Below are 25901 nucleotides of genomic sequence, written 5' to 3'. Positions count from 1 at the left end.
ACCCAGTACTTGACTTGTTGAACCTCATGCTATTGTTGTCAGCCCAATCCAGCTGTCCAGATCGCTCCCAAGAGCCTTCCTGCCCTTCAGGAGATCAACATTCCCATCCAACTTAGTGTTTGGAAATTTACTGAGGGTGCCCTCCATCCCCTTGTCCAGATGATCTATAAAGATCTTGAACAGGATGGGGCCCAGTACTGAGCCTTATGGAACACTATGAGTGACCAGCTGCCAACTTGGTGCAGCATCATTCACTGCCATTCTCTGGGTTAAGTTGTTCCTTGTAAAGTAGTAATTTTTTTTTTACAACATTCCTTAAAATTAAGAATGTCTTTTTATCTTAACAGTTTTCTGTGACAAAAATGAAGCAAAATAATAGTGAATAAGAACATAATTTATAATTATCCATATAACCAGTGGTATTTATTCATATATGAAATAACTTAATTTATGTAATTTTAAGTTTAAATCCACCCGTAGGAGCCTTAAACTGAAAAACGCAATTGTACTTCTACATAATAATTGTGCCTTTGCTCTTATTGCCTTTCCTCAGCCTTGCCAGTCTTTTGCAGTAGTAGTAGTAGTAGGTGTTTGTATCATGGTGAAAGTTAATCAAAGGGGAATATAAAACTTCAAAGAAACTGAAGCAGTAATGTGAAGGCTTAAATGATGTTTTGTTTGCTTTACTTGTTTAACTGCTGAATGAATAATAATTTATTTTTTAATGAATGAGTGTACCTCTGTGTCCTTGAAAGAAGTGACTATGGTTTGTGAAGAACCATGGTTAAGTGGGTATTGTTCCTGTCGAGTTGGTTTGGATTTACTGATCTAGGTTGCACGAAATGGAATGTACATGTTCTGAGTCATCCCAGCAAGGAGATGTGAAACAGATAGTGTTAGAGAAATAAAGATGCATCTGTTTTATACTCCCCATGATAAAAAATACTTTGCAGAATAAAGAATCTGCCTTGTCAGGACCATAGTCTTGGAAATACCAACTCCTTAAACATTCTCTCAGTCTGAACTAAGTTAAAGAGAAATGGTTAAAGGAGGTACAAGGAGCTTGCTTGAAAATTTGCCTCAGAAACAGCTGTAGTGTGAAATTTTAGTTAATTTTATTCAGCACATATTACCCTTCAGTGTATTATACTATAGGCTTTGGGAACACAAGAATATTAGGCGGGCTTTCTGCTTCTGAATTGTCTTTATTATACAAAATTGTTCAGCTTATGAAAAGGTCCATAGCTACTGTGAATTACTTTGAAGTAAAGCATTCAATGGTCCTAGGTAGATTCTGTTGGTGCCTCTTGGATTGTGGGGCTCTGGGATAATTAAAGTGTGGGAACACCAAGTTTTATTGATCTGAAATGACTTCAGTGGTAAAAATGCTCATCTCACTCAAGATGACAGTACTCCTGGATACAGGTAGTAGGAAAAAAATCAGGAGTACAGCTGCAGGCATGGAAGTACACAGGAGCTTGCAGGCGGTCTAGTCCTTGGGCAGTGTTTGGGACTTCTTTTGTAGATTTGCATAACTAGTTGAATTTTTTTGGGTAATACTTTAGATTCCTATCTATAGGTTGTCCATTAATATAACCTGAAAATTTTTATTAATGTTTTCTGCTTGTATTTTCCTCTCACATATGTGCTGAGATGAAAGCATTCCTGAAAACTAAGTTCATGATTGATTTGATTTCTTTTTAATGCTTATATTGCAGGAATTTGTTTTTCTATGGAAAACCCACCTCTCTTTTTCTAATTTCAGAGGTGATATTATAAAATGTGGCAGTTTATTGTTTTCTTCTAGCCTTTTAGAGGTCTTAAGTTTTAGGTATGATTTTTTAATGTAGGAAAACATCTTCTGATCTCCTTTAATGATTTTTTATTTTAAGTAGTGTGAGGAGGAAGTTTTACATTAGTTACTAATGCTGGTCTACCAGATTAAATTCTTTAACTTTGTTAATCTTCTTTTAAGAATGTGCTGGGTTTTTAATTTAAAGTCGTCTAGTATGACTTAATTTCAGGGAAGTGAAAATCATGATATTGGTATAGTTTGAGAGCTTCAGATGAAAAGCACCTTTTGGTCTAAATACACATCCTTTTCAATTAGAAAGATACCTCAAATTGCTTCACTTGATGGCTAGTAGGTTGGACGTTTCAAAGATCTAGGTTAATTCAGCTCATGTGATGTACCTGCTTGTTGTGACAAGAAGGGCTGATGCAAGTGGGTTTTTTTTTTCTTTTTTTTTGACTTGGTAACACCCTGTAGCTCTGAATAGATAAAATCAGTGGGCTGAAATAAACTGTCTCCTGGACCTTGATCCAATACATGCTCAGATTGAAGCAGCTGGAAGCCATTTAAATCCATACCACAGTAGTATATCAGAGTCTGTCAAGTTATAGATGGGAGCCATTGACATATCTGGTTGTTTTCCAAGATTTTAACTTGAAGTTCTACTTTTAGTTAAAATGATAAAAATACTTCTATTTGGAAAAAAAAAATTCTGCATTTTCCTAAAATTTGAAATGTCATTCTATATTGAAAAAAATTATTTTGTCATACCCATGCTTGTACTATCTATTTATTTATTTCTTTTACAGAAAATATAATGGTCATATTGAAAACAAACCCTTAACCATTCCAAAAGATATTGATCTTCATCTGGAAACAAAATCTGTAACAGAAAGGGACACTATTGGTAAGAGTATGCAACAATAATACATTATTTCGAATATATCCTGATTCTTTCTATCAAGTGTGTATTTGTAATTAATGCTGAAATGTCTTTTTTGTAGAATGTGGATGAATAGAATGCAAAACTGGTCATAAATGAGAAAGCAGGTAGTAGGGCTGAGTCTCCTTTATTGTTCTATGAGTGACAGTCAATAGCAGTGTTGTGGAAAAGGATGAGTAGATGACAGCCAATGTAAAGCATAACTTTATCAGTTATAGCAATATTAGACAGCACTGAAACAATCAGATGATTGTCTATTCAAAATAGAGTTTTTAACTTTGTGCAAGAAAATAACAATGGGTAGATGTCAAGTCATACTTTCTGCTCATCTAACATAAGGTATGTGCTGTAGTATTGGAACCTAAGCCCTTTCAGCCGTACATCTCAAACATTCAGGTAAAATGTTTAAAAATAACAAGCGACAGTACAGAAATATGCAGCATTAAGTGTTTTGAAGGAAGTGGAAAGTATGACTATTATTTTTTAGATGGGTGATTTTTGATTATTAAATAATAATCTGTCATTCTGTACAGAAAGGTCATATATGAGTATGTATGTGATACATATTTTCTTTCTACATTTTTATATTTATGTATACTCTGGACAAATATAGAAAGAAAGGATGTATATTCTCAGTTTAAATTGTAAGTGACAGCATATGTGTAACATAAATTAAGTTTTTGAAGTAAATAAACAAAACATTCACAAGTTTCAGTTAGTGTTACTTACCTGAAATTATGTCATGTAATTGTCAACCTGAATGATACAAGGTAGGGTTTGACTCTGTTTGAAAAATAATATATACAATTGGTTTGTAAATCTAACCAGATTGTTATTTCAAAATAACAAGTGTAGGACTTGGAAATACTTAAGTTTGCCTAGTTTCATATCTTTGCCAACAGGTAGCTTGTAGTCAAGTCAAACATTCAGTAGTGTTTTCTCACTTTTGAATGTAGGGAAGGTGTTTGGGGGAGACAATTTGTGTGGTCACAAATGGTTCTTTGGAGTTTCCAGCTATGGAACTATGGGAACTCTCTCCATAACATCTAGCCTATATGCAACATAGTATGATTCCCAGAATTTTTACAATGAAGTTTACACAACGATTATTGCTTTATAGGATGTATTAACAAAATCTTGATGAGCAATCCATCAGGTATCTTAGATGGGGGGGTTTGTAAAATAAAAAGAACTGTTTATTTGTAATATAATAAATTATAGCCAGTGAGATTTCAATCTTTAACAAAGGGTCAAAACAAACCCTCTTACCTGGAATTGCAGCCAGACTCAATTGGAAAACTGTTTACTCTCTGTGTTGTGAAATCTAAATTAAGTATGCTTTTTGGATTGAGGATGTTAATGTATAAAAACTGAGGTGATAAAATAGTAAAACCTCTGAAGCCTTATAAATTTGAGTAGTTATTAAGTATTGGATGACAGAAGTAAAGAATGATGTTCACATTGTTAAGTAACTTTTTCATTGTTACATTTCACTTGGTTGATCTTGGTCTACCTAAATTTGACTTCAATACACTTAATGCACAGTTGAAAACCTCTTTTAATTGCTGCTCCATTCTATGTATATCAGTAACTGCCTTAAAACATACCTTTAACATTCACAAACATATATTTTTCAGCATTGCATTACTTTCCAGAATATCAGTGGTTGGTGGATTTCACTGTTGCAGCTACAGTTGTGTATGTGGTGACAGAGGTCTACTACAGCATTATGAAGCCCTCACAAGAAATGAATATCAGCATAGTGTGGTGTCTGCTTGTCTTGGGTTTTGCAGTGTATCCTTTTCTGTTGTGTTGAATCCCCCTCTACCTGTTCCGAATAGTTTACATAATTCTGCAATTCATATAAATCTCCATGCCACTGATGGGCGGGATGACACAAAAATATTTGGCATTTGGAAAAAGGGTCCTGTAATGCTATTGTTAAATAATACATACGCTGTACGTGCTCTTTGCAAATGCTGGTATCATTACCTTGCTAACATTAATACCAGACCATTTAGGAGAAAAATGCATGTATGCAAAGATAGTTAGTGCTCATCTGTAGTATGTAGTGGTTCTAAACTAACTTGATTTTGTTCAATTTGGCAATCAGAAATGGTTATGTGTACATAAAGTACAGCTTTTGGAGAAGTTTGGAAATTTAGTGTGCGTCTTTTTTTCAATATGTTTAATCTGATACTTCTTGATCAGAATAGCACAGTGATGTGTATACTAGTTTACTGCAAAAATACATGTGTGAATTCATAATTTTAAAATACATTCAAGGTATTCTTACAGAAAATAAGGTATGTAAACAGTTGTAGAAACTGAGCTCTGTGAAAAGCTAAACTCACCTCTGAAACTGAGGGAAACAGAAGTGGAGTATTTAGGAAACAGGCATTATCAAACCATAAAATGTTTGTTTTGTTATGGAGGAGGCAGTTAATTTTTAAAATTTATTTTACTGGAGAAGGCATTATCACACATAGATGCTTGCATGGTGATTAACTGTGTACCATGTACGAATCCAGACTCCTGCTTTAGGGAGGAAAGTTACAGTTTAAAGATACGATTGGAGACAGAGCAGTAGAATGGAATAAGGGCTTTTAAGAGAGCATGTTAAAGAAAGGTGAACTGGGAAGTGAATTGCTACAGCTCCTCTGCTCCTTCAGCAGCTGAGAACAGAAAAAATGCCAAGTTACAGTTGATAAACGTCTTGAATATTCAAAATTGTTCCCTCTATATAAATGGCAGCTTTAAAGATTCGTAATGTATTGTGGTTTGGTCAGTTGTTTTGTAATATCAGCAGTAGCTGCTGGTGTTATATAAAACCTTGAACTCTAATGTTTGGTTACATTTGGCTAAGAGTTCTGAATATGCTTCATGCTTGCCTGTCCTTGATGATTATTAAAATGTGTGGTGCCTTTATAGCATGGACAGGGGTTCTTTTCTAAGTATACTGGAGCATAAATCATAGAATTTCTCCAGAATTTTTTTCTTGTAATGTATAGAAACTTGCTAGAAGAGAAGGTCAACTCACATTTGGGAAAAAGAATGTCTGTTAGCATACTTCCAGATCAGGTATTTGCCCTTAGACATGTCGGTGAATAGATCCATGGTCCAAAAGGTGGTTTTTCTAGTCTACTGTGGGAAGAAAATCAGTGTCTGGCTCTTGGACACCTTTTAATTGTATCATAGCTATAGTATAGGTAATGTGTATTGTTGCTGGACATCCTTAATTTTTTTGGTGTGAGGTTGAGAATTTTACTTTAGTTTCTGCAGAAGGAAGGAGATAGAGATGGCTACTGTTTCAAAATCAGAAGATAGCCAACACCTTTCACTCTGATTTTTAAGGATGAGGGCGAGTTTAATAAAACTAATGGAAAAAAAAAGCTTCTAATACAAAAGCCACAATGTACTCTTAGATTTATCGGTGACAATGCCTTGTTTGCTTCATCTCTTTTATCTCAGGAGTAATCAATTTAAACAACCCTATAGTAATTCCAATTCTAGGTGAAACAGGGTTGTGAATTGTATATTGTAGGAAGACGTACAATACACAGGGTATTGGTAATAATTCCTGTGGTCAGTGGAACCTAGTTAGATGAGGTTTCAGAAGGGGTTCATTCCTGTATTGTGACATCAGGCTTTTGGGATGCAGAGAATACTTAAAAATTACTCAACTACTCACTAACTCAATATGTCAAGACCAGAAATTATTCTATGATAATGGAAGATTCAGAAAAATTTTGTTGCCTACATATTTTTGACAGAAAGCAGTCAACATGATATGTCAAAGTTAAATATAGAGCAATTTTGTGTTTTGTTGACAAGTGTTTCTTCTGTTTCATGCCAGTGTGTTAAAAGGTGAAAAGTTGTACTGAGGATACAGAGCAAGTTTGCAGATGATAGAAAACTGGGAGGAGCTGTTGATTCCCTTGAAGGCAGGGTGGCCCTGCAGAGTAACCTCAACAAAATCAAACCCAAAGAGATATGGGCAATCACCAACCATTCTAAGTTCAACAAGGGAAGGTGCTAGATTCTGCACCTGGGATGGGGCAACCCTGGTTGTATGGGCAGACCAGGGAATAGGAAAGTAGTGCCATAGAAAAGCACTGGTGCTGCTGGTTGGCAGAAAGTTGAGTGTGAGACATCAGTGCCCTGGCAACCAGGAGGGCAGACTGGCCCAGCTTGGCCAGTTTGTCCTGTGCTAAGCTTGGCCAGTTTGTCCTGTGCTAAGAAAGACATTCAGCTATTAAAGTGTCTAAATAAGCCACGAGGAGAATGAGGGAGGGGAAGCTGTATGAGGAGTGTCTGAGGTCACTTGGCCTGTTCAGCCTACAGCTTTCTTGTGAGGGAAGAGAAGGGGCAGACCCTGATCTCTTCTCTGTGGTGCCCAGTGACAGGATTCAAGTAAACGACCTGAAGTTAAGTTAGGCCAGGGAAGGCCTGAAGTTAAGTCAGGGAAGTTTAGATTGAATGTTAAGAAAAAGTTTTCACATGGAGGATGATGGATCACTGGAACTGGCTCCCTGGGGAGGTGATTGCAGCACCAAGCCTGACAGTTCAAGAAGCATTTGAACAGCGGTGTCGGGTGCATGGTGTGATTCTTGGGGATGGTGCTGTGTAGGCCCAGGAGCTGGAAGATCCTATGGGTCCCGTCCAACTCAGAATGTTCTCTGCTTCTGTGAATTCGGAGTTTTCATGTGTTTTAGTAGGAACAGAAGATGGATCTCTTTCATCTCAACATATGAACTATAAAATTAAAGAATTCCATAATCGCAGCAGTTTAAAAAATATCATTATTTTTGTAAAAGGGTATGCCATGATTTCTGCAATGTCTGCAACTAAATACAAAATGCAAAGTATACAATTCTATAATGCCTCTTGTGGCAAAAAAAAAAAAAAAACTAAATGAAGGGCGGAACTGGTGCAGGCATTCTATTAACTTATCACTAAATACTCCTAAATTATTAATTCAGTACATCCTGAATATTAGGTCTTGCAATGGAAGGAAGCGATGAAGCAAGCCATAATGCTTCAATCTTCTCCAACCCAAAAATAGGAGCAGTAGTCATGTGTAGTTTGCATAATCATGGATCTGCACTATAATTTTAGAATGCTTTGTTTTTCCTCCTTGAATTTTCCAAATCCCTCAGGCACAATCCATATTTGAAGTCATAAAGTATCTGGGGGGCATAAATCTGATGATAGATTAGGTTTGTTGATCACAAACTTATTAAGTCCTTTGTATAGTTTCAGGGTGTTTTCAATTTGTGATTAATGCCGCTAGCTATAAAAAGAGCCTTGGTTTAAGCATGTGTTATTATAGAAACAACATCCAGAACACAGTCTGTATGATCTGTTATGTACCTCTTTTTGGGATGAGTTAAGTCTTCCTTTTAATGTATCAGTTCTTTCTGTAAAGTATAGAGGGGTCTGAAGGTGGTTACTGTATGAGATTAGAATTACTGGATGCTAATATCCACATAGTGCATATTAGAATCTTTCTGTGTATACATGAAATTCAGCAGTGTGTATATTAAATGCATGCTGCCTGTTGAAGCATAATCATTGTTTCTTGAGAGACTGATGACTGTTCAAATGTTTTACTGAATAGATACCCCCAAAAATGTTTTCCTGTACTCTTCATATTAATATTATTTCAGTATTAGAAATAGGCAAATTCAACTGCATTATTGTATAGTGGAGGAAAAAAGATTACGCAGATTATACTTACAATCATTTTTTTTTTTCCTTTTTGTCTGTATTTTTTTTACAAATCACCTAATGCCTGGAATTATCTCCAAATACTTTATTTAAATCTGGGCTGGATATTGCATACCATTTAAATTATAATGAGCTGCAGTTCGTAGTAATAAGAGTGTATAATGAAAAGTTTATTCTAATCTGTTACACTTGAGAACTGATTTAGAAATGTGTAAAAAAGAATACTTTAAAAATATTTTTAAAACACCCTGATAACAGAGCAGGTGATGTCTTAAATGTTTGTCTTCATGACAGTAGGGCTAGATAAAAGGATGCTTGAGGAAATGGCTTAGTGGTGAACTTGCTGGTGTTAGGATGATGATTTGATTTGATCCTAAAAGTATTTTCCAAACAAAAGGATTTATCTGAAAGGGGAGAAATATAAGTTCATCTTTTCATGTGTATTCTTTCTTACTCTAAGTAAGCCTAAATCAAAACGCTACGCCAGAGTATTCCTGGCTATGCGTTTTGAGATTATTATGCTTTAATGTGTTCTGTAATTTAACCTGAAATTGACTGAACACATAATACCTTCCAAAGAAATAAATACCCATCATAGCACAAACCTGTAGATGAACAGAATAAAATATTATAATTCTTATTTATAAGATTCTTTGTTATTTTACAAACTTGATTTTCCTTGACCTTTTCATTACATAGCAAGGTACTGTTTTCATTGACTACACACTATTTCAAAGTTGAAGATGGAGGTGAAAGATCAGTCTGTGTCACCTTTGGTTTTTTCTTCTTTGTAAAAGCCATGGCAATACTCATAGTGACAGAAAACTATCTAGAGTTTGGATTGGAATCAGGTAACTCCTTTCTTTAGTGTTTGAAACAGCTGTAGTGTTTGCATGATCTGAATAAATTATTTCCAGAGTTTTTGAGAAAAGCTGTGTTAAAATGAATGCTGTAAGTTAAATGCTTCTAAGGAAATTTGCTCCGGAATGAAGATTCTAGATAATATCCTGTACCTTTTCCTACTGTTCTCTTAAGTAGTCTATTTTTTGCCTAGGTTGTTTGTTTTGTTAATTGTATTTGCCTTCCAGTTACAGATTTAGCCCCCTTTGACTTCCATAGTAAAGTGTAGCTCCCTTACTGAAAAAGAATTTTAAAAGTTATCTTTTTTCATCTTCCCGAAGCGTTCAAATATTACAGATGTTTGTTAATCAAGCTTTACTTTATTGTGCCAACTAATTAGCACATGAAAGAGCTCTGTTACACATATGAAAAATTGTTTAAAAAATGACTTGCTACCCAACGTTTTATTTCACAAAAAGGATTCTTTGTTTGTACTGTAATGAAAGAAATATATATGTCCCTGCAGGATTCTCGAATTTCTCAGAGAGTGCTATGCAGTTTCTCGAAAAACAAGGTTTGGAATCCCAGTAAGTTTCTGAAAATACACTTGTCTGTTTATATGTGAATTTTTAACTTGTCTGTCTATATGTGAATTTATGAACCATTTGGATTTTGTTTGCAGGATTTTGTCTTGCATGTTTTGCTTTTGTACATGGTTATAATCCCTACAACACTTTAAAGAGATCAGTGGAAAGATCTGATAAGTACCCACAAGTAACTGAAGTTGCATTAAAGTTTTCATTTTAATATGGAGATAATTACTGACATTTTGATTGTAGTTCATAAAATATAGTTCAAAACTGTAAACACTTTTTTCACAGTATTTCCCTTCAAAAAGGATTGTTTAAATAGAGAAGTATTTTTTGTCATTCCTATGGCATGTAAGAGGAGGAGTGTGCAAAAGCTACCAGATGGAGTTTGTGTTAAATTTCGTATTAGGAATAAATTGTGTTATTCATGTTTTCAGGTTATAGCTGTGTTCCTGTCATGCAAAAACATCTGCTTGCTACAGGGCATCCAAGCCTCATATAGACTGTTAAAGGAGCATGCCATATGTTGTGGTATTACATAAATACCCAATAAGCAGGCTTTGTATATTGCAAAATGGATTTCTGTTACAGTTCCTTATACTTGTGTGCTAAAATTTAGGGACCATTTCATCACTGGGAGCACATTGAATGTCTTGCTTGGTAGGTCTCAAGTATCATGCAGAAGCCATGGCATATCTCTATTTTCGAGGAACAGAAGCTTCCTCAAACTAGATCAGTGTAATTTTTGAATAAACTCATGGGAAACCATTAACTGAATCCCATGTGTTTCTTAGCCTTTCTTTAATATGCTTTCCTAAACTGTTGCGAAGTCACTACCTTCTGTATTCATTTTCATGTTGTTTGTTTAGTTATAAATTATTGCAGTGCTTTGCCTTTTTTAGCAGTACCCGAGTTAATGATGGTGTCTCTTGTTAGTTTAGGTGACATAGATTAAGAAAGGATCTGAAACTCATTTGAATCACTAGATTTGGTTTTGTTCTTATTGGATCTGCTAGTTACATTTCACTGTAACGATGATGGTTTTATTGTTTGTTTGAGGGTTTTGTTTTGTTCTCTTTTTTTCTTTGTGTAAACCTGTTTTTGTTAATTATGTGATTAATTCTGTGATTTCTTTGATCATAGATACTTTTCCCGTAGCTTTTCTTATGTACAATATTAATCACTTAGAAGAGACATGTTGTCGACCATGTGTACATTTCAGATAAATCTGTGAAAAGTTGCAGTAATAACAGTTTGATAGAGATTTTTAATGGATAATGGTAGAATAAAGTATCCATTTTGTCTTCAAGCAGTTAAACTTATGAAACATCTGTTCCTCTTAAAAACACAATCATGAAATTCGTTCTATTTTAGCTATTTCTGTTATGTAATTTGTTGCTAATTACAATATAAAATTGTTCTTTTTTTTCTTCTATACTAACAAATTAATATCTCACAGTCAGTAAATTAGGTTTTCAGTTTTTCTAGGGAATAAGTAGATTATTTGGTTTGGTTTTGAAAGTATTTTTAAAAAATTTAATTTCTGATTGGTTTTTAATAATGCTAGTATTTTGGAGGAAGCCTATAGAATACTGTTGGCTTTTTTTATTAAATGTTAGATACTGTTGGATTGAAAGTAGTCTCTGATACTCCCCACTCCCCCAACGTCCTCAGCAAGAAAATGCTTACTTCCTTTCTTTTCTTTTAGGGGTCCTGTGTCTAAACTAACCTTCAAATTGTTCCTGGCTGTTCTGTGTTCACTTATTGGTGCTTTTTTGACATTCCCTGGCTTGCGACTGGCTCAAATGCATCTGGATGCTCTGAATTTAGCTACAGAAAAAATAACACAGTAAGAGAAAATATATGCAAATAGGTATATGCTACTCAGTCTTAAATCTTTTATGTCTAAAAGTGTCTAAGCAAACTATTCCAACAAGAAGGTAGTGACTTAAGACTTCTGTTGCTGCCTGCTTTTCGTATCTTGAGCAGATTTGCCACCTGCCACTTTCTGCTCAACCTGTGCTTTTGCCAGTCTGTTACATTCTTTGCCTTGTAATTAAGAGTCTCAATTAAAGGAGCTTTCCTTTCCTCCTGCAAAAACTCCACCATGAATGTCTCTGTGCCCAGCTTTCTTTCCACCATCATGTCTTTCCAGAAGTTAAGATAACCTTCAGGAAATACAAATATGACCACAGACTGGTTTTTTTCACCCACACTTACAGATGGGAATTATTCCTTTAATTAATTTAGCATAGGATAAAATGTAAAAATGACCCAGAATATTTAATTAGGGTCATATGTTAATACCAATTTAAAGGAGTATTTTCATTTTCTGCCGCCCTTCCATTTGGTAGTAAAATGTTCTGTCCAATTTAACTATTTTTCTTGAACATTCTCTGGTTGAGAGGGTGAAATTCCAAGTGGCTTTCAGAGATCTTGACTGTTGATGTTTAGTACATGATAATGACAGATTCTGCAGCATAGGGCAGTTTAGGTATTCAGTGTGGTAAATTTCCTAAGAGAACCACTATGTTTTCCAGCAGGAAAATAATTTTTGTTCAAATTGCATTTTTTTTCCTTTCCCTTCAGGAATGCCCAGCTTAAAAATTAATCTGTTTGAAGTGAGTCCATCAGTCTTGGTAATTTATAAGCATTGAGTACACTTGCACTCAATGTAATTTTCTATGTAGCGGCCAGCTACCGGATTGTTTTATCTGCTGTTGCATTTCTGTCTGTGTGTAGACTGTGACTGAGTCACTTCCTAATCTGTTCTTTCCAGACAGATAAACTCCTTAGTTCTCAATTGCTATAGTTCTCACTGTTTTAAAATTCTTTTCTCTAAGTATTCCAGCATCTTCCTTGATCAATGGACATAACATCCTAGGCAGAAATATAAACTCTCTGAAACAAAAATCCATTAATTAAGAACTAAAGGGCAATTAATATCCACTGAAGTGTGGTTATGAAAATTAAAACTTCTCCAGCTTCTTTAGGCGGTATCGGAACTGGTTGTTGAAGATAACTTTGTTCAACATCACCAAGTTATTTTTGAAAGTCTACCAATAGACTATTCAACTGGAACAATGTGAAAATTACATTAAATGAGTATTAAATGGATACATGATAAGGTATCCATATAATTAGATAAAGCCATTATAAAGAATATTTGTCAAGTGATAGGTTCTAACAAACCTGAAGAACATAACTTGTCCTTGCTGATGCATTTTTGCTAGTGTTATTGACTACACTTGTTTGACAGTGATTAAAGAGGGGGGATTGTAAATGAGGATGACTTGTCACTGATAGAAGCTCTCTAAGTTGAGTACTAAAACAATGTCTATCTTTGCAGTCAAATACATACTCTACTTAAAAAACCTCAACCAAAACAACTGCAAAGAAAAAGCTCACCAACTAAACAAAATACAAAAACAGCTTAAACCAAAGAAAAAATCATAATCAAACTAAAAGCCCCCACATCCCTCAAGATGCCCGAAAAACCCACAAATCTCTCTTAAAACCCAACAAAAGGACCAAAACAGAACAACTCAAAAATATCCAACACAAAATCTATTCCTTAATGGAATGGAACACTTAACTTGCAGGGAGCAATGACCATAGAAAGCCCCAAAACTTAAAGGTTAATGAGCAAGAACTATTTTACTAATATGTTCAAAATTATTATTGTGATTCTTTTATGAGTAAGTTCATTGTTTTTAGGTAAACAGAATAGAAATAAATAATCTGGTGTCCCTTTCAGTTTTGAGAACTGGTTTGATTTTTTTTCTTTGGCAGTAGTATCCTTACTTGCATATATTTGGAGTCCTCTTAACAAAGTTGTACAATTTTCATACACATTTCCTCCTTTGCCAGAGTCTGCATCAAGAGTATTTCAGCCTTACTTCCTGTTCCATTAAACAAAAACAAAACAAAAAGAACAAAAAAAATAGAGATTCTCACCACCCTTTGGCACACTGCAGTCCATTACTCCAGTCTGTTAACTCAGTAGGATCTCCTAAATAGGTAGAAGCTCAGGTAAAAGGCTTTCACAATCTAATTAAATGCTTTGGGCCGATCCTTGGTGCTGTTGCATTCCCAAGCACCACTTAATAGCTAGCAGGGTTTATTTCTTTATCTGAAACTGAAGATCTAAATTTGTGTTTGATGACAGCTTCTGTATTATGCAAACATTTTAGTGGTTTTAGGAAGCTTGATAGTTGGCAATCAAGAAGGTCTTGTGTTCTTTAGAACGATTTTTGATTACATAATTTTTTCTGTAGTGCAGAAGTACTGTAGTGAAGGTAGAGACAAACCTGATACTATTAGTAAGGAAACACTGATAACAAAACAACCCAATCCCTTCAACTGTTCTCATTTCATTTTAGTAATGAAAAATGACTGGGGAAAATGGGTTTAGAAATAGAGAAGAAAATTCAGAAGTTTAGAAATAAAGAAGGATATTAATTTAAGGGAGAACTCCAGAAACTGTATCCCCTTTTAAAATTCTACTAGGTTGTACTCAAAGATTACTAAATAGTACCACTTTTATTTTTGTTGTGCAGTTTCATACAGTATTTTTTTGGTCTGAGTATCTTTAATGTAAGTACCAACTTTAATTTAATCAGGGTTTCTAAATAAAATGCTTCATTAAACTGTGTAATCTGACCTCTGACAACTGTTTATCCTCTTCTTTTTAAAGCCAAAATCCAGTGTGATTTCACAATATATAATGTTACTGTTTTGTTGAAATGTAAGCCATACCTATAAAATAGGGAAGAAATTTTCTTATTTATCTTTCTTCCAATTATTTTAAAGTTAATATTTCTCCTTTTGAATCTGTATATACTTTCAACAATATGGTCATTGTTTTCATTTACTAAGTTTCGTGGTTTTTTTCTTTTTTCAGAACATTGCTACATATAAACTTCTTGGCACCTTTATTTATGGTTCTTCTGTGGGTAAAACCAATCACTAAGGACTACATTATGAGCCCACCTTTGGGCAAAGAGAGCATTCCTTTGTAAGATTGCATTTAAAAGTTCTTTCTGGGGTATTGAGAACAAAACATTGTCTTAGTGCTCTTTGCAAGTTGAAGAACATGAAAGACTTTAATAGCATTGGCTGTCAGAGGTATTGTGGAAGATGCAGCTGAATTATAAGGAGCATCTGTTATTTCAAAAGAATGAGTTGCAGAATGTTGAGTGTTAAGATAGTGGTTCCCAAAAAACTACTGTCTCTTGATGACTCCTTGGCAGTAATGTGTTGTTTTTTGTGGGGGTGGAATACCACCTCGCTACCTGCTGGAACCTTATGTCTTGCATATTGGTGTAGGAGAGAAGTGGTTTCAGTGAAAACAGTGGTATGTTGGCATGAGAACTAAGCTAGGAGGTTTGTCTTAATATTTACATACTGAATGAAGTGGTATTGAATTGATAGGTAAAATATTTAGAATATAGAAAGGGAGAGAGTATCCAGGAAGAGTGGTATTTGAAATGATGTATAAGTAGAGTTGATTGTCATTGTCACAATTAATCTTGCTAATTCAAAATAGACTAGAAAGAGATGAGATAACCTTCTAAAGTGATCCTGTGACCATTGAGCTATTACATAAAACACAACAGATATACATATTTTGTATGTCTTCTGTTTCTCAGTTTGTCTTAAAATGAGGGTTGAGCTTTTACTGGGTATCTCAGGTAACTGAAGATACAATTTAGTACTAGATGCAATTTAGTGCTACCATTTACAATCTAGTACTATTTACTATCTAGTCCTGTGTGTTCAAAAACCCCTAATTATCCGAGAAATCTTCGTTTTTAGTGTCCAGCCTTCATTTCTTAGAATTTAGGCAGTTAAGAACTGCTATTGTTTACAGACAAATGAATACTAATTTGGATCTGTGTTGTGGGGCTACTGAGAAGTAATGGGAAAGAGAAATAGAAGGCATTACTTGCATGTGAACTTCATAACTATAGTTTGTGTGTTAACTGTTTTTGACAATTTGTCTCAAGATTACTTTACACATTATAAAAACAAATAACTGTAGCAGTAGGTGGTCTTTGGAAAACAGCATCACCCTTTTTCTTTATCCACAGAATGTCAGAAGATACATTTGATACCATCAGATTGTGGATTATAATCCTGTTGTGTGTTTTACGGTTGGCTATGATGCGTCATCACTTACAGGCCTATCTGAATTTAGCCCAGAAAAGCGTGGAGCAGATGAAAAAGGAAGCTGGTAGAATAAGTATGGTTGATTTACAAAAAATGGTAAGTATGGTGGCACTTAGATTATGAATTTGTAGTATTTTGACTGTGGAAATGATTTTTTTCTAATTTGTTGTATTCTGTGGCAGCAGAGCTCAAATCTGAATGAAGCTTTGTAGACTATATCTCCTATAAAAATACAGAAAAATCCGGCAAACCAAAATACGGAGAGATGTATCATCTCTGTTATGCAGGTAGTTTGTCCTGGGTTATTTGGAAGTTTTATAGAAGATCCCTTCCAAGGAGTGGTGATCTGTAACTACAAAATGGGAAAGAAAAAATTGAATTTTTATTGAAGGGTAATATACTGTTACCAACTATGATTTTTAAATTGAGGGAAAATTTATGACAAGGTGGTTATATTTTGGAATAAAATGACAGGTGTTTGATTCTGTCAGACCATTTAGAAGTGCACCAGCCTAGTTAAAAAATTACTTATCATATTGTGGACAAAATTTCCAAGGTTTCGTTGTTTTAAAGAAAAGTAGTAAAGCATACCTTGAACAAATGGATGAGATAGAATGGCTGTTGTGTGTTGTCTGGAAAAGAAACTTACATTTTTATTGTTGTATGATAGTGCTGTCTAATGATTCTGATAAGCTGGGGTCTGTTTCAGGCAGAATATTTGAAGCATGCCGTAAGACAGAGACTCCTCTTCTAGGATTGTCATTATTACATGTAGTTACACTAAGTGTCTAAATGCCATAGTCTGAAGGTGCAGTAGTTATTTACAAAGTGGCTAGGAATTTGTTCCAGGAAAAAAGACTACAAAGTACATGTAGTAGCAGCTGGTTAGGATGGAACTGTGCCAGTTGCTGTAAATGTGCTATTTTAATACTGGGAATTTTATTCCTGTCTGTAAAACATTAATGTCTTCTCCGTGTGGCATTTCTTATATCCATTTCTCCATCTTCATATATTCTGTTTAAGAAGGCCATAGTTACTAGATGGCCTATGACTTGTTTTGTTTTACTAATCATATCTGCTTTACCTTTTTTAGGAATTTGTGCCAGTGAATTCTTTCCTGTCTGTCATTCTACAGTGATCATTATTTTTTAATTTGTTATTTTCGTCATATTCCATAAATTTTTTGACAATTTTTTTTGTCTTATGCTTTTTCTTCTGTCAATGTCTTACTACTTTTCTTTCTCATGTTAATTTTTTGATACATGCTCATTAAGAAGCCTGTTGAGAGGTATTCCCAAAACTATCACATCTATCTTCATCATTTTTGCCAACCTGCATTCTCTTCTTTTATAAAACATGAGTAGTTTTATTTCACTGCTTGCGTGCTCTTATTTTATAACTTTTTCGCGTCTTTATTTAATCTTTTTGGTCAATAGAATACATAATGTTACAATCTTGAGAAAAGTGGAACCTGTGGGAGGGTAGAGGGAGGGATATATCTGAATGGACTTTGATGAACCATGGTGTATGACTGAAATAAAGATCATTTAAATGCTGCTATTGATCTAATGAAAACTCAAGTTACCATTGTTTCTGAAATACAAATGTTTTCCAGCTGAAAATCTTAAAAATATCTCACTTTTGAAAAAGGACTGTAATATTAATGAAGCTTTCATTTACCTTTTATGGGGCTTCAGACTACTACTTCATTTTTGAAATAGGATTTAGCTGGTAAATGGCCGTGAACTTGAAAAAGTAAACATATATATTTAATTTTGTTTCTGGTGTATTAAAGTAGGAGTCATTGAATAATGGCATACAGTTTGCAGAAGCAAAATTGATTCTCTATTTTTTAACAGATTTGATGCTTTTAATTATTTTCTTTCAGCCCTTCTTTTCAGTTTTGTAAATGTCCTGAAACTAGAATTCATTATGGGGATTTCTTTAATAGGTCTTTTGAAGACAGTATGTCCCATGCCAGGAGTTACTAGAAAATTCTTAAAACAGCTTTAGTGCATAAATACTGTTTTTTTGAATAAATTGTTTTTTCTAGACGTGTCCATAAAAGTCTGCTTTGATGAAGCAGGAATCATGAACTTATACTCTTTCTTTTTTCTAGGTGGCTCGGGTATTCTATTATCTCTGTGTAATTGCACTGCAGTATGTTGCACCATTGGTAATGCTTCTTCACACAACTCTGCTTTTAAAAACACTAGGTAGGCAAAATTGGATCAACAGTAGTTTATTCTATTCTACAGAGAGCTTTTTTTATTTTCACCTGAGTAAAGAGAATTAGAATTCATGAGTACTTGCAATACAAAAACATCTTGTAGTTTCCTGTAATTTAAAACATTCATATGTGTCTTGTAAGTAGTTATTTCTGTTGCTGCTTTCGATATCTTCCAATTACATGCTAATTTGTTTTATTTATTTGTGAGAGATTGTGTAATGCAATAAATTAAACTGTTTACTTCCGTTGAAATATTTGTCTATTTAGAAGGATTTAAAAAGTGGACTGTATAAAGTATGATTGACTCTACTTCATTAACGTCTCATACACGATTTTTTCAGCTTTTTTATCATTAGTAGGCTTTTAGAATGGAAATTGTGAGATAGAGGGTTCATGTAGTTAGTGGGAGATCTGAAGTAGCTCTGGTTTGGGTTTCTTTCTTTCTTCCTTCCTTCCTTCCTTCCTTCCTTCCGCCACTTCCTTCCGCCACTTCCTTCCGCCACTTCCTTCCGCCACTTCCTTCCTTCCTTCCTTCCTTCCTTCCTTCCGCCACTTCCTTCCTTCCTTCCTTCCTTCCTTCCGCCACTTCCTTCCGCCACTTCCTTCCGCCACTTCCTTCCGCCACTTCCTTCCGCCACTTCCTTCCGCCACTTCCTTCCGCCACTTCCTTCCGCCACTTCCTTCCTTCCGCCCCTTCCTTCCGCCCCTCCCTTCCTTCCTTCCTTCCTTCCTTCCTTCCTTCCTTCCTTCCTTCCTTCCTTCCTTCCTTCCTTCCTTCCCTTTCCTTTCCTTTCCTTTCCTTTCCTTTCCTTTCCTTTCCTTTCCTTTCCTTTCCTTTCCTTTCCTTTCCTTTCCTTTCCTTTCCTTTCCTTTCCTTTCCTTTCCTTTCCTTTCCTTTCCTTTCCTTTCCTTTCCTTTCCTTTCCTTTCCTTTCCTTTCCTTTCCTTTCCTTTCCTTTCCTTTCCTTTCCTTTCCTTTCCTTTCCTTTCCTTTCCTTTCCTTTCCTTTCCTTTCCTTTCCTTTCCTTTCCTTTCCTTTCCTTTCCTTTCCTTCCTTTCTTTCCTTTCTTTCCTTTCTTTCCTTTCTTTCTTTCCTTTCTTCCTTTCTTTCCTTTCTTTCTTGTGAGACTTGTATTTCATTGCCTGCCATGCGGTTGTATCATTCTCTTTGCAAAAAGGCAGTGCATGGAGATTGGCTTTATTTAGTTGTGATTCATCCTGCCTTAGAGTAGACGTCTCCATCTGGTAAGATCAGTCATACCCAGGACATACATAGGTTTCAAGGCAGCTATATCACATGTAGATGTTAGGATGTCAAAATACAAGATGAATCGTACTCCAGGGTGAAGTAGGATTGATTCATCCCACTTCCTGATATGACCAGGAAGTCATGCAGATGAATATACTTTGTATTTACAAAGTTATAAAAACAGCATTTTGTGTGTGTGTGTGTGTGTGTGTGTGTGTGTGTGTTTTAAAAATATATCAAAGACCTGTAGAGTGATTGAATTAACATAAGTTGAATTTAATTCTACAAAAGTCAGTTACTTGTTTATTTTTAACAGGTAATTATTCTTGGGGCATCTACCCAGGATTGAATTCTGACACTCCAGTAGAAAGCAGTCTGCTTCCCAATTCTGTTTATTCTGAGTCTCCACCTGTTGATGGAAAGATGAAAGTAACTGTAGTACAAATAACGATGGCTCTGGGAAGCCTAAAGAATATTTTCACTCCTCTCCTGTTCCGGGGACTCCTGTCTTTCCTCACATGGTGGATTGCTGCTTGCCTTTTTTCTACAAGCCTTTTTGGTCTCTTCTATCACCAGTACCTGACTGTGGCATGAACAAGTCAACAGACTGAGCAAGTGTGAGGTCAAATTCAAGATACAAGGTATCCCAGGTACCCAAGAGGAGATGAAGAGAAAAGAAGACTATATATGTGAAGACATATCATAATTATTTTTAAAGATTTCCTTGGTGTTCTCAGGGTGAATAATCTTAAAATGTTTAAAATTGCAACTGGGTTGGTTATTTTTGTTACCCAAATGGTAGGTAACTAATTCAGTTATAGTCCTGGGACTGACTGACATTATTGTGTTGTAGATGGTGATAAGCATGCTGAAAAGATATGACCTCTGGGTATCTTGGTTTCCATAAACAGTGAGCCAAACTCAAAAATTTGGTTTTTAAGCATCAACAGTCACTGACTGAACTGTATTCAAAGGGTACTGGACATAGTGATGGTGGCTGCCTATCAATTAAGTCCTGAAACTGAGCCATACAAGTGAAAGGAGAGAGAGGGGATTTTAAAAAATAGATCTGTTGGATAGCTATTGATCACTTTTCTCCTTGAAAAATTAAAAATCCAACAGGACAAAAGAGATACTGTATATTACAGTAAGGAAAGTTGTATAAAATATAAATTAAACAGGAGTAGATGTATGTACCTGACAGGTATTGCTGCCTACATATTTTGCAGGAGTGCTTGTGCAGTAAGAAGAGAGTTATGACAATTATATTATTTCAGTTCCTGCAGTCATTTTGAATTAATGGCCATCTGTATTGGTGCTAGTATTGATCCACACATTGCATCTGGATCTTTTAAATTTCTTCATTTGAGGTAGTAGATAAATTCCATTGAGTTTACAAAAGAATAGAAAATAATTAGTGACACCAGTCAAACATTTCAAAACAAAACAGTTTAATCCTGCTGACTGCTAGTGTATGTATATGTGTAATGTACATATATATTATATATCAAATATATAATATATATGAAGATATGAAATACGGAATCTTTATTTTAAATTCCTGAATGTATCTTACAGAGCTATAGGAGAGGTGTGTATATATATCTAGTAATTTCAAGATTCCCTTTTGAAATTAAACTTTTAAATTTTTTTCTTTTTTTTTTCTTTTTTTTTTCAGTTAAGTTGAAAGGGCTGTTTGGTTTTTGTGCCTCTTTAGAGGTACTTAACTATACTAAAGAACTTACTATGTCTTGGAAGAAAAGATCTACCTAAACTGTTAATCCTAAAATTTCTGTTCTGTCAAATCATCATCTTTTGTCACTTTAATCTGTGCTAACTTGACCATATAATGATAATTAATATATCTTTGCTTCAGAAATAGATTTTCTGTATAATAAAACAGCCATGTAGTAAGAAAAAGAGCAAAGTATTAACTTTACAATTTTTGCTTAACTGGATAGATATATTCCAGTCATAAAATTATTTACAGTTTTTCAGATGTTTTGTGTATTTGCAAAACAGGAATGGGGATTTATATGCAGTAGCTTTTTTAAACAGTTAATATTGATCTTCACAGAGGTCAGTGGGTTTTTTAGCTAATACTGGCTGGTTTTATGTTACTGTTCTTTTTCTCTTGAATTTGTGTACAGCTTTGGCATATAATAAGCATTTATAAATGGAAAAGCTTAACTAATTTTTAATATGTAGCAAACCTACCATATGGGAGAACAAACTCAATGAATGCAGAAAGTCGAGATTTTAAGCTGGTGATAAACTATCTTGCTGTGTTGAAAGCTTTTAAAGTTATTTATTAGTTTGTTAAGTTGCATTTACTGGAGAAAGATTTGTGTACACCAGCATAGTACCTACTGCATGGGTTTGGGACATCTGAGAACACCTTGCATGATGATACTGGTTTCATTGCAGTATTTCAGTGTGACTGGGACTACAAGCTTTGTTGTTTTCACACCAACTTTTTGTAACTAATAGGGACAAGTGCTTAACTGTGAATTGGCCTAAAGAATAATATTTGACCTCATAGTTTCAAATTTCAATCATTCCGTGGAAGTATTTTTCAGATTAATAATTGAATGGCAAAATATGACAGGTCCAGTAATACTGCACCCGCTTTCACATTAGTTCAAGATATATCATTGCGAGATACATCATTACTAACAGAATTATTAAGGCCAGCTCTTAAGTTAGAGTTAGGTGCTCAATGCCAATCTTTTATTCAGAAAAATAAAACAATGCAAAACAGTTTGATTCTGATAGTGAACTTGCCTGATGAAGCTCACTATATAGGAGATATAACCTGTTGTTGAAATCTGAAGGAGTAAATTTTGGATACTTGGAGATACTTAAAAATAATGTTAAGCAACAGTTTTTGCTAACATAGTCATTCTGAAAGCTTATAAGCAAAAGTGAACTGTAGTTATATAATAATGCTTTCAGCAAAAGTAATAAGGATTGTGTAGCTCAACTGCACAAAGCTTTTGCTAAGAGCTCATGTTCACTTACAATTCAGACATTATTCTGATCACAGTGAAAAATAGGCACCTAGTGTTACAAACATGAAGATCAGTGCTTGTTGCCGCTTGTAGCCGCTGAGTTGTTCCATTGTTCTACAGACCATTGTTGTGCAGAATTGAATGGTTGACCTTCCAGTCAGCAGTGAGTGGGAGACAGTCCTTCTTTGGGTCCATTTAATCCTGACATGAGTCCAGAAGGCTTATGAAAAACCAAAATATGCTAATAAAAACCTTTGAAACATGTGATGGCAGTGAAACCAGAGGGACCATATTGCTAAGGTTGTGAGCAGTGCTTCAGACAAGCATGTGATATGATAAAAAATGTGTTTTAAAGTAAATCAGCAACCCTGATAGTCCTGACTTCCATATATATTGTGTAAGGGTGAAAGGAATATCTGCTTACTTCTGTAGTAAGTTCCTTTGAAACAGCAGCTGGCAAATGCCTTTTTTGTTTGTTTCATGGAGACCTTTAGCACCACCTGGCAATGGGAGGAAAGTGTCTTGCAGAAATGGAAAAGCAATAAAATGTGACTGAAAGGTTGGTAGGTGTTACTCAGGTTTCTTAAACATTTTGTCTTGCTTTTTGCCCACTACTTAATAAAAAAAATTGTAGAATGTTTTGGGTTGGAATGAATCTGGAATGGATCACTTTTCACTGGACCAGGTTGCTCCAAGCCTCATCAAACATGGCCTCGAACACCTCCAGAGATGGGCAGCCGCAGCTTCTCTGGCTAACCTTATCTAATGCCTCACCACCCTCATAGGCAAGAGTCTCCATCTAATACCTAATCTAAATCTCCCCTCTTCTAGTGTAGAAGTGTTCCCCCTTGTCCTATAACTTCCTGCCTGTGCAAAAAGTCATTCTCCCTCTTTTTTATAAGCCCTCTTTAAGTACTGGGAGGCCACAGTGAGATCTCCCTTAGTTTCTGAGAGATTTTAGAAGGAAATGTTCCTGTGGCAAAGAGTCCATGTCTGTTTGTTCTTAAATTCTGATCTCTTTTCCTCTCTTAGTGATGTGACTTCCATTGCCGATTTACAGCACTGTCCCTGTGTTCCTTTCTCAGAACCAAGTGGGCTAAACTAGTTCAAGATTGTATTTTGACTTCTGTTTAGTTTAAATTTATCTATTTTTGAAGGATTAGTTCCTTTAAATATTTCAAATAACTTAAAATTCCATCTGAAATTTGAACATACTTGTTGATATTTGTTTAAACTCTGCACTTTTATTATGTGGGTCCCTTTAGAAAAAGGGTTAAGACAGCAAAAAATCCAAGTCTTCCAGCAAGTTCAGGGAAGTCCAGACATAACACTTGGGCTGTTTCTGAGCTAAGAGACATTGATTAAGAACAGGAGAATAGACTATAGAAAGCCTATTCTTACACTTTGTAGGTGACATTCTCAGGCTGCACCTGTCCTCTTTTAATTCCTTCTCAAACTATAGGTTATGCCAGTTTTTGAGGTTTTCTTAGCTGCACAGTCTTTCCCTCCTCCAGAATTCGCTTGCATAAAGGATCCACAGATTAAATAGTAGCATCAGTACAAGAGAACATCCTTGTACAGAAGATACTTCCAGAAAATTAATTTCTGTTGCAGTTGTTCTTCTCATTTGGGTCACAGGTACTGCAAGGTGTTTAAACAGAAATGCATTCTTACCTGGATTGTCAAGTCAAATTGTTTTAAGAATAAAAATGCTACCAAGACATCAGCACAACATTTAGGCAGCATCACCTCACTATGTGTAGGGTTAGCAAGTAAGGAAATTTCAGCTAACTTCCAAGGAACAATTCAAAGAGCTGTGCTTCCTTATAGTAACTACACCTAAGTGGTAATAGGCATTTGGGATATATCAAATAGAAAATTGAGCACATCTGATATTAAAGCTGTTGGAAGGTTCTCCAAGGTAAAAGACCTTATGTTTCTTTATTCTCAAATAGCTGTGCTTTTCACTGAGATAATTTTGATCAGTTTTTAAATACTATGCTTCATGACTTTTCTCATGACACATTTTGCACATTAATTTGTTCCACACAGCACCTCTACACTCAGACTTAACCCCACAGTTAATGTTGTCACTATAAAGTTCCTAGATATTTCAACTAAAAGTTTAAGAATTGAGTGCCCAGACAAAATGGAGACATTGAACAAGAACAAGGCCAAAGAATACTCTGTGTTCTCTTGGAGGAATCTGTATGCCTGAGCAAAATCTTAATTTTGGAAGACAGCAGCAGTTTACTTGTATCTCAAATAAAATATTAAATGTGAATTATGAGTAAGACTGTTATTTTTAGCATCTACAGCCTAAATCCCAAATGGTAAAGAAAGCAATATTTTGACCTCCCAGATACCTACTCTAAAGAGCATCTAGGCAACAGATGCTTAGAAGCCAGATGTCTGATCTCACCAAGCAGGCTGATTCAGATTGGTGTCTGCTTCAGAGTGATTTTTGTGCAACTACTTTTCTAGGAAGGCCTGCCATGCTTTGTGATTTGTGCAGCACATACAGTCATGTACTGCATGATGAAGTAGATGGCGTGTCTCATTTGCATTCCTGAGTACTAGATTGGAAGGTCTTCCTCCTAGGTGAGATCATGAAGCCAACATGTTCTAGGCTGATTTTACTGACATCTGTATATGCTGCACTTAACTTTTTCCATTCTCTCACTGTGGACTGCCAGGAGGGTAATATTGCACAGGATGTTGTTTTTGCATGCCAGTGTATATGTATTTTTATACCTTTGATTTCAATTGTGTTTTTATTGGAAATTATTTCTAATCCTAATACCATGGCTCATATTTTCATTTTTTAAAATTAATATCAGTGCCTGCAACTAGAAGTCAAAAACTTCTATGCTAATTTTTTTAAAGCTTGATGCTTAGGCTGAAGTATTAATAGCCTGTAAATACCAGATTTTTTCCATGTGGTTACACATCAGTCAAGAGCCCTTAGAATTTGTACTTGCAGCATTTTTTCACAACAACATACTATTCATAATGACCCTGCTGTCTATAAATACATATCTCAAAATAGTTTGAATAGTTTTTTTACAAATTCCTTAGTAGTAAGCTATTATTCTTTTATTGTGCTGCAATATATTTTTTAAAACCTGGCTTAAAATTCCTTAAAGTCAGACTTATTCTCTCTTCTTCTGTTCATAGTAACTCTGCTTCCTGTATGTGCTCTAAGCTTCCAGAATACATATTCACAGTATTTTTCATAAAAGCATAGGACAAAGAAAAAGGCACCAAAAATTATATTTCATAACTAGTTCATACCCATGTCATGATGTGCCAACAGTTTTTGTTTTTCCTATCTTTGGTCATTTCT

The 25901-nt window shown here is 35.0% G+C and overlaps 1 protein-coding gene across 4 annotated transcripts in view; it reads left to right on the top strand.

Moving 5' to 3' along the window:
• The window catches only part of TMEM161B (transmembrane protein 161B), a 39308-nt gene extending 14469 nt beyond the window's left edge, over positions 1 to 24839 (top strand). For all 4 annotated transcript variants that reach the window (XM_074532173.1, XM_074532171.1, XM_074532172.1 and 1 more), the window contains 9 exons: positions 2602 to 2699; positions 4373 to 4529; positions 9165 to 9316; positions 9832 to 9892; positions 11604 to 11744; positions 14799 to 14912; positions 15988 to 16162; positions 18186 to 18282; positions 19861 to 24839. In XM_074532173.1, the coding sequence (XP_074388274.1) occupies positions 2602 to 2699; positions 4373 to 4529; positions 9165 to 9316; positions 9832 to 9892; positions 11604 to 11744; positions 14799 to 14912; positions 15988 to 16162; positions 18186 to 18282; positions 19861 to 20138 (1273 nt within the window). In that variant the 3' untranslated portion in view covers positions 20139 to 24839. The remainder of the gene's footprint in view (positions 1 to 2601; positions 2700 to 4372; positions 4530 to 9164; positions 9317 to 9831; positions 9893 to 11603; positions 11745 to 14798; positions 14913 to 15987; positions 16163 to 18185; positions 18283 to 19860) is intronic.
• The last annotated feature ends 1062 nt before the right edge of the window (positions 24840 to 25901 follow it).

The sequence above is a fragment of the Zonotrichia albicollis genome, chromosome Z (assembly GCF_047830755.1).
Source record: "Zonotrichia albicollis isolate bZonAlb1 chromosome Z, bZonAlb1.hap1, whole genome shotgun sequence".
Lineage (NCBI taxonomy): Eukaryota > Metazoa > Chordata > Aves > Passeriformes > Passerellidae > Zonotrichia > Zonotrichia albicollis.
Note: the sequence above shows the minus strand (reverse complement) of the source record. Positions and strands in the feature narration are given on the sequence as shown.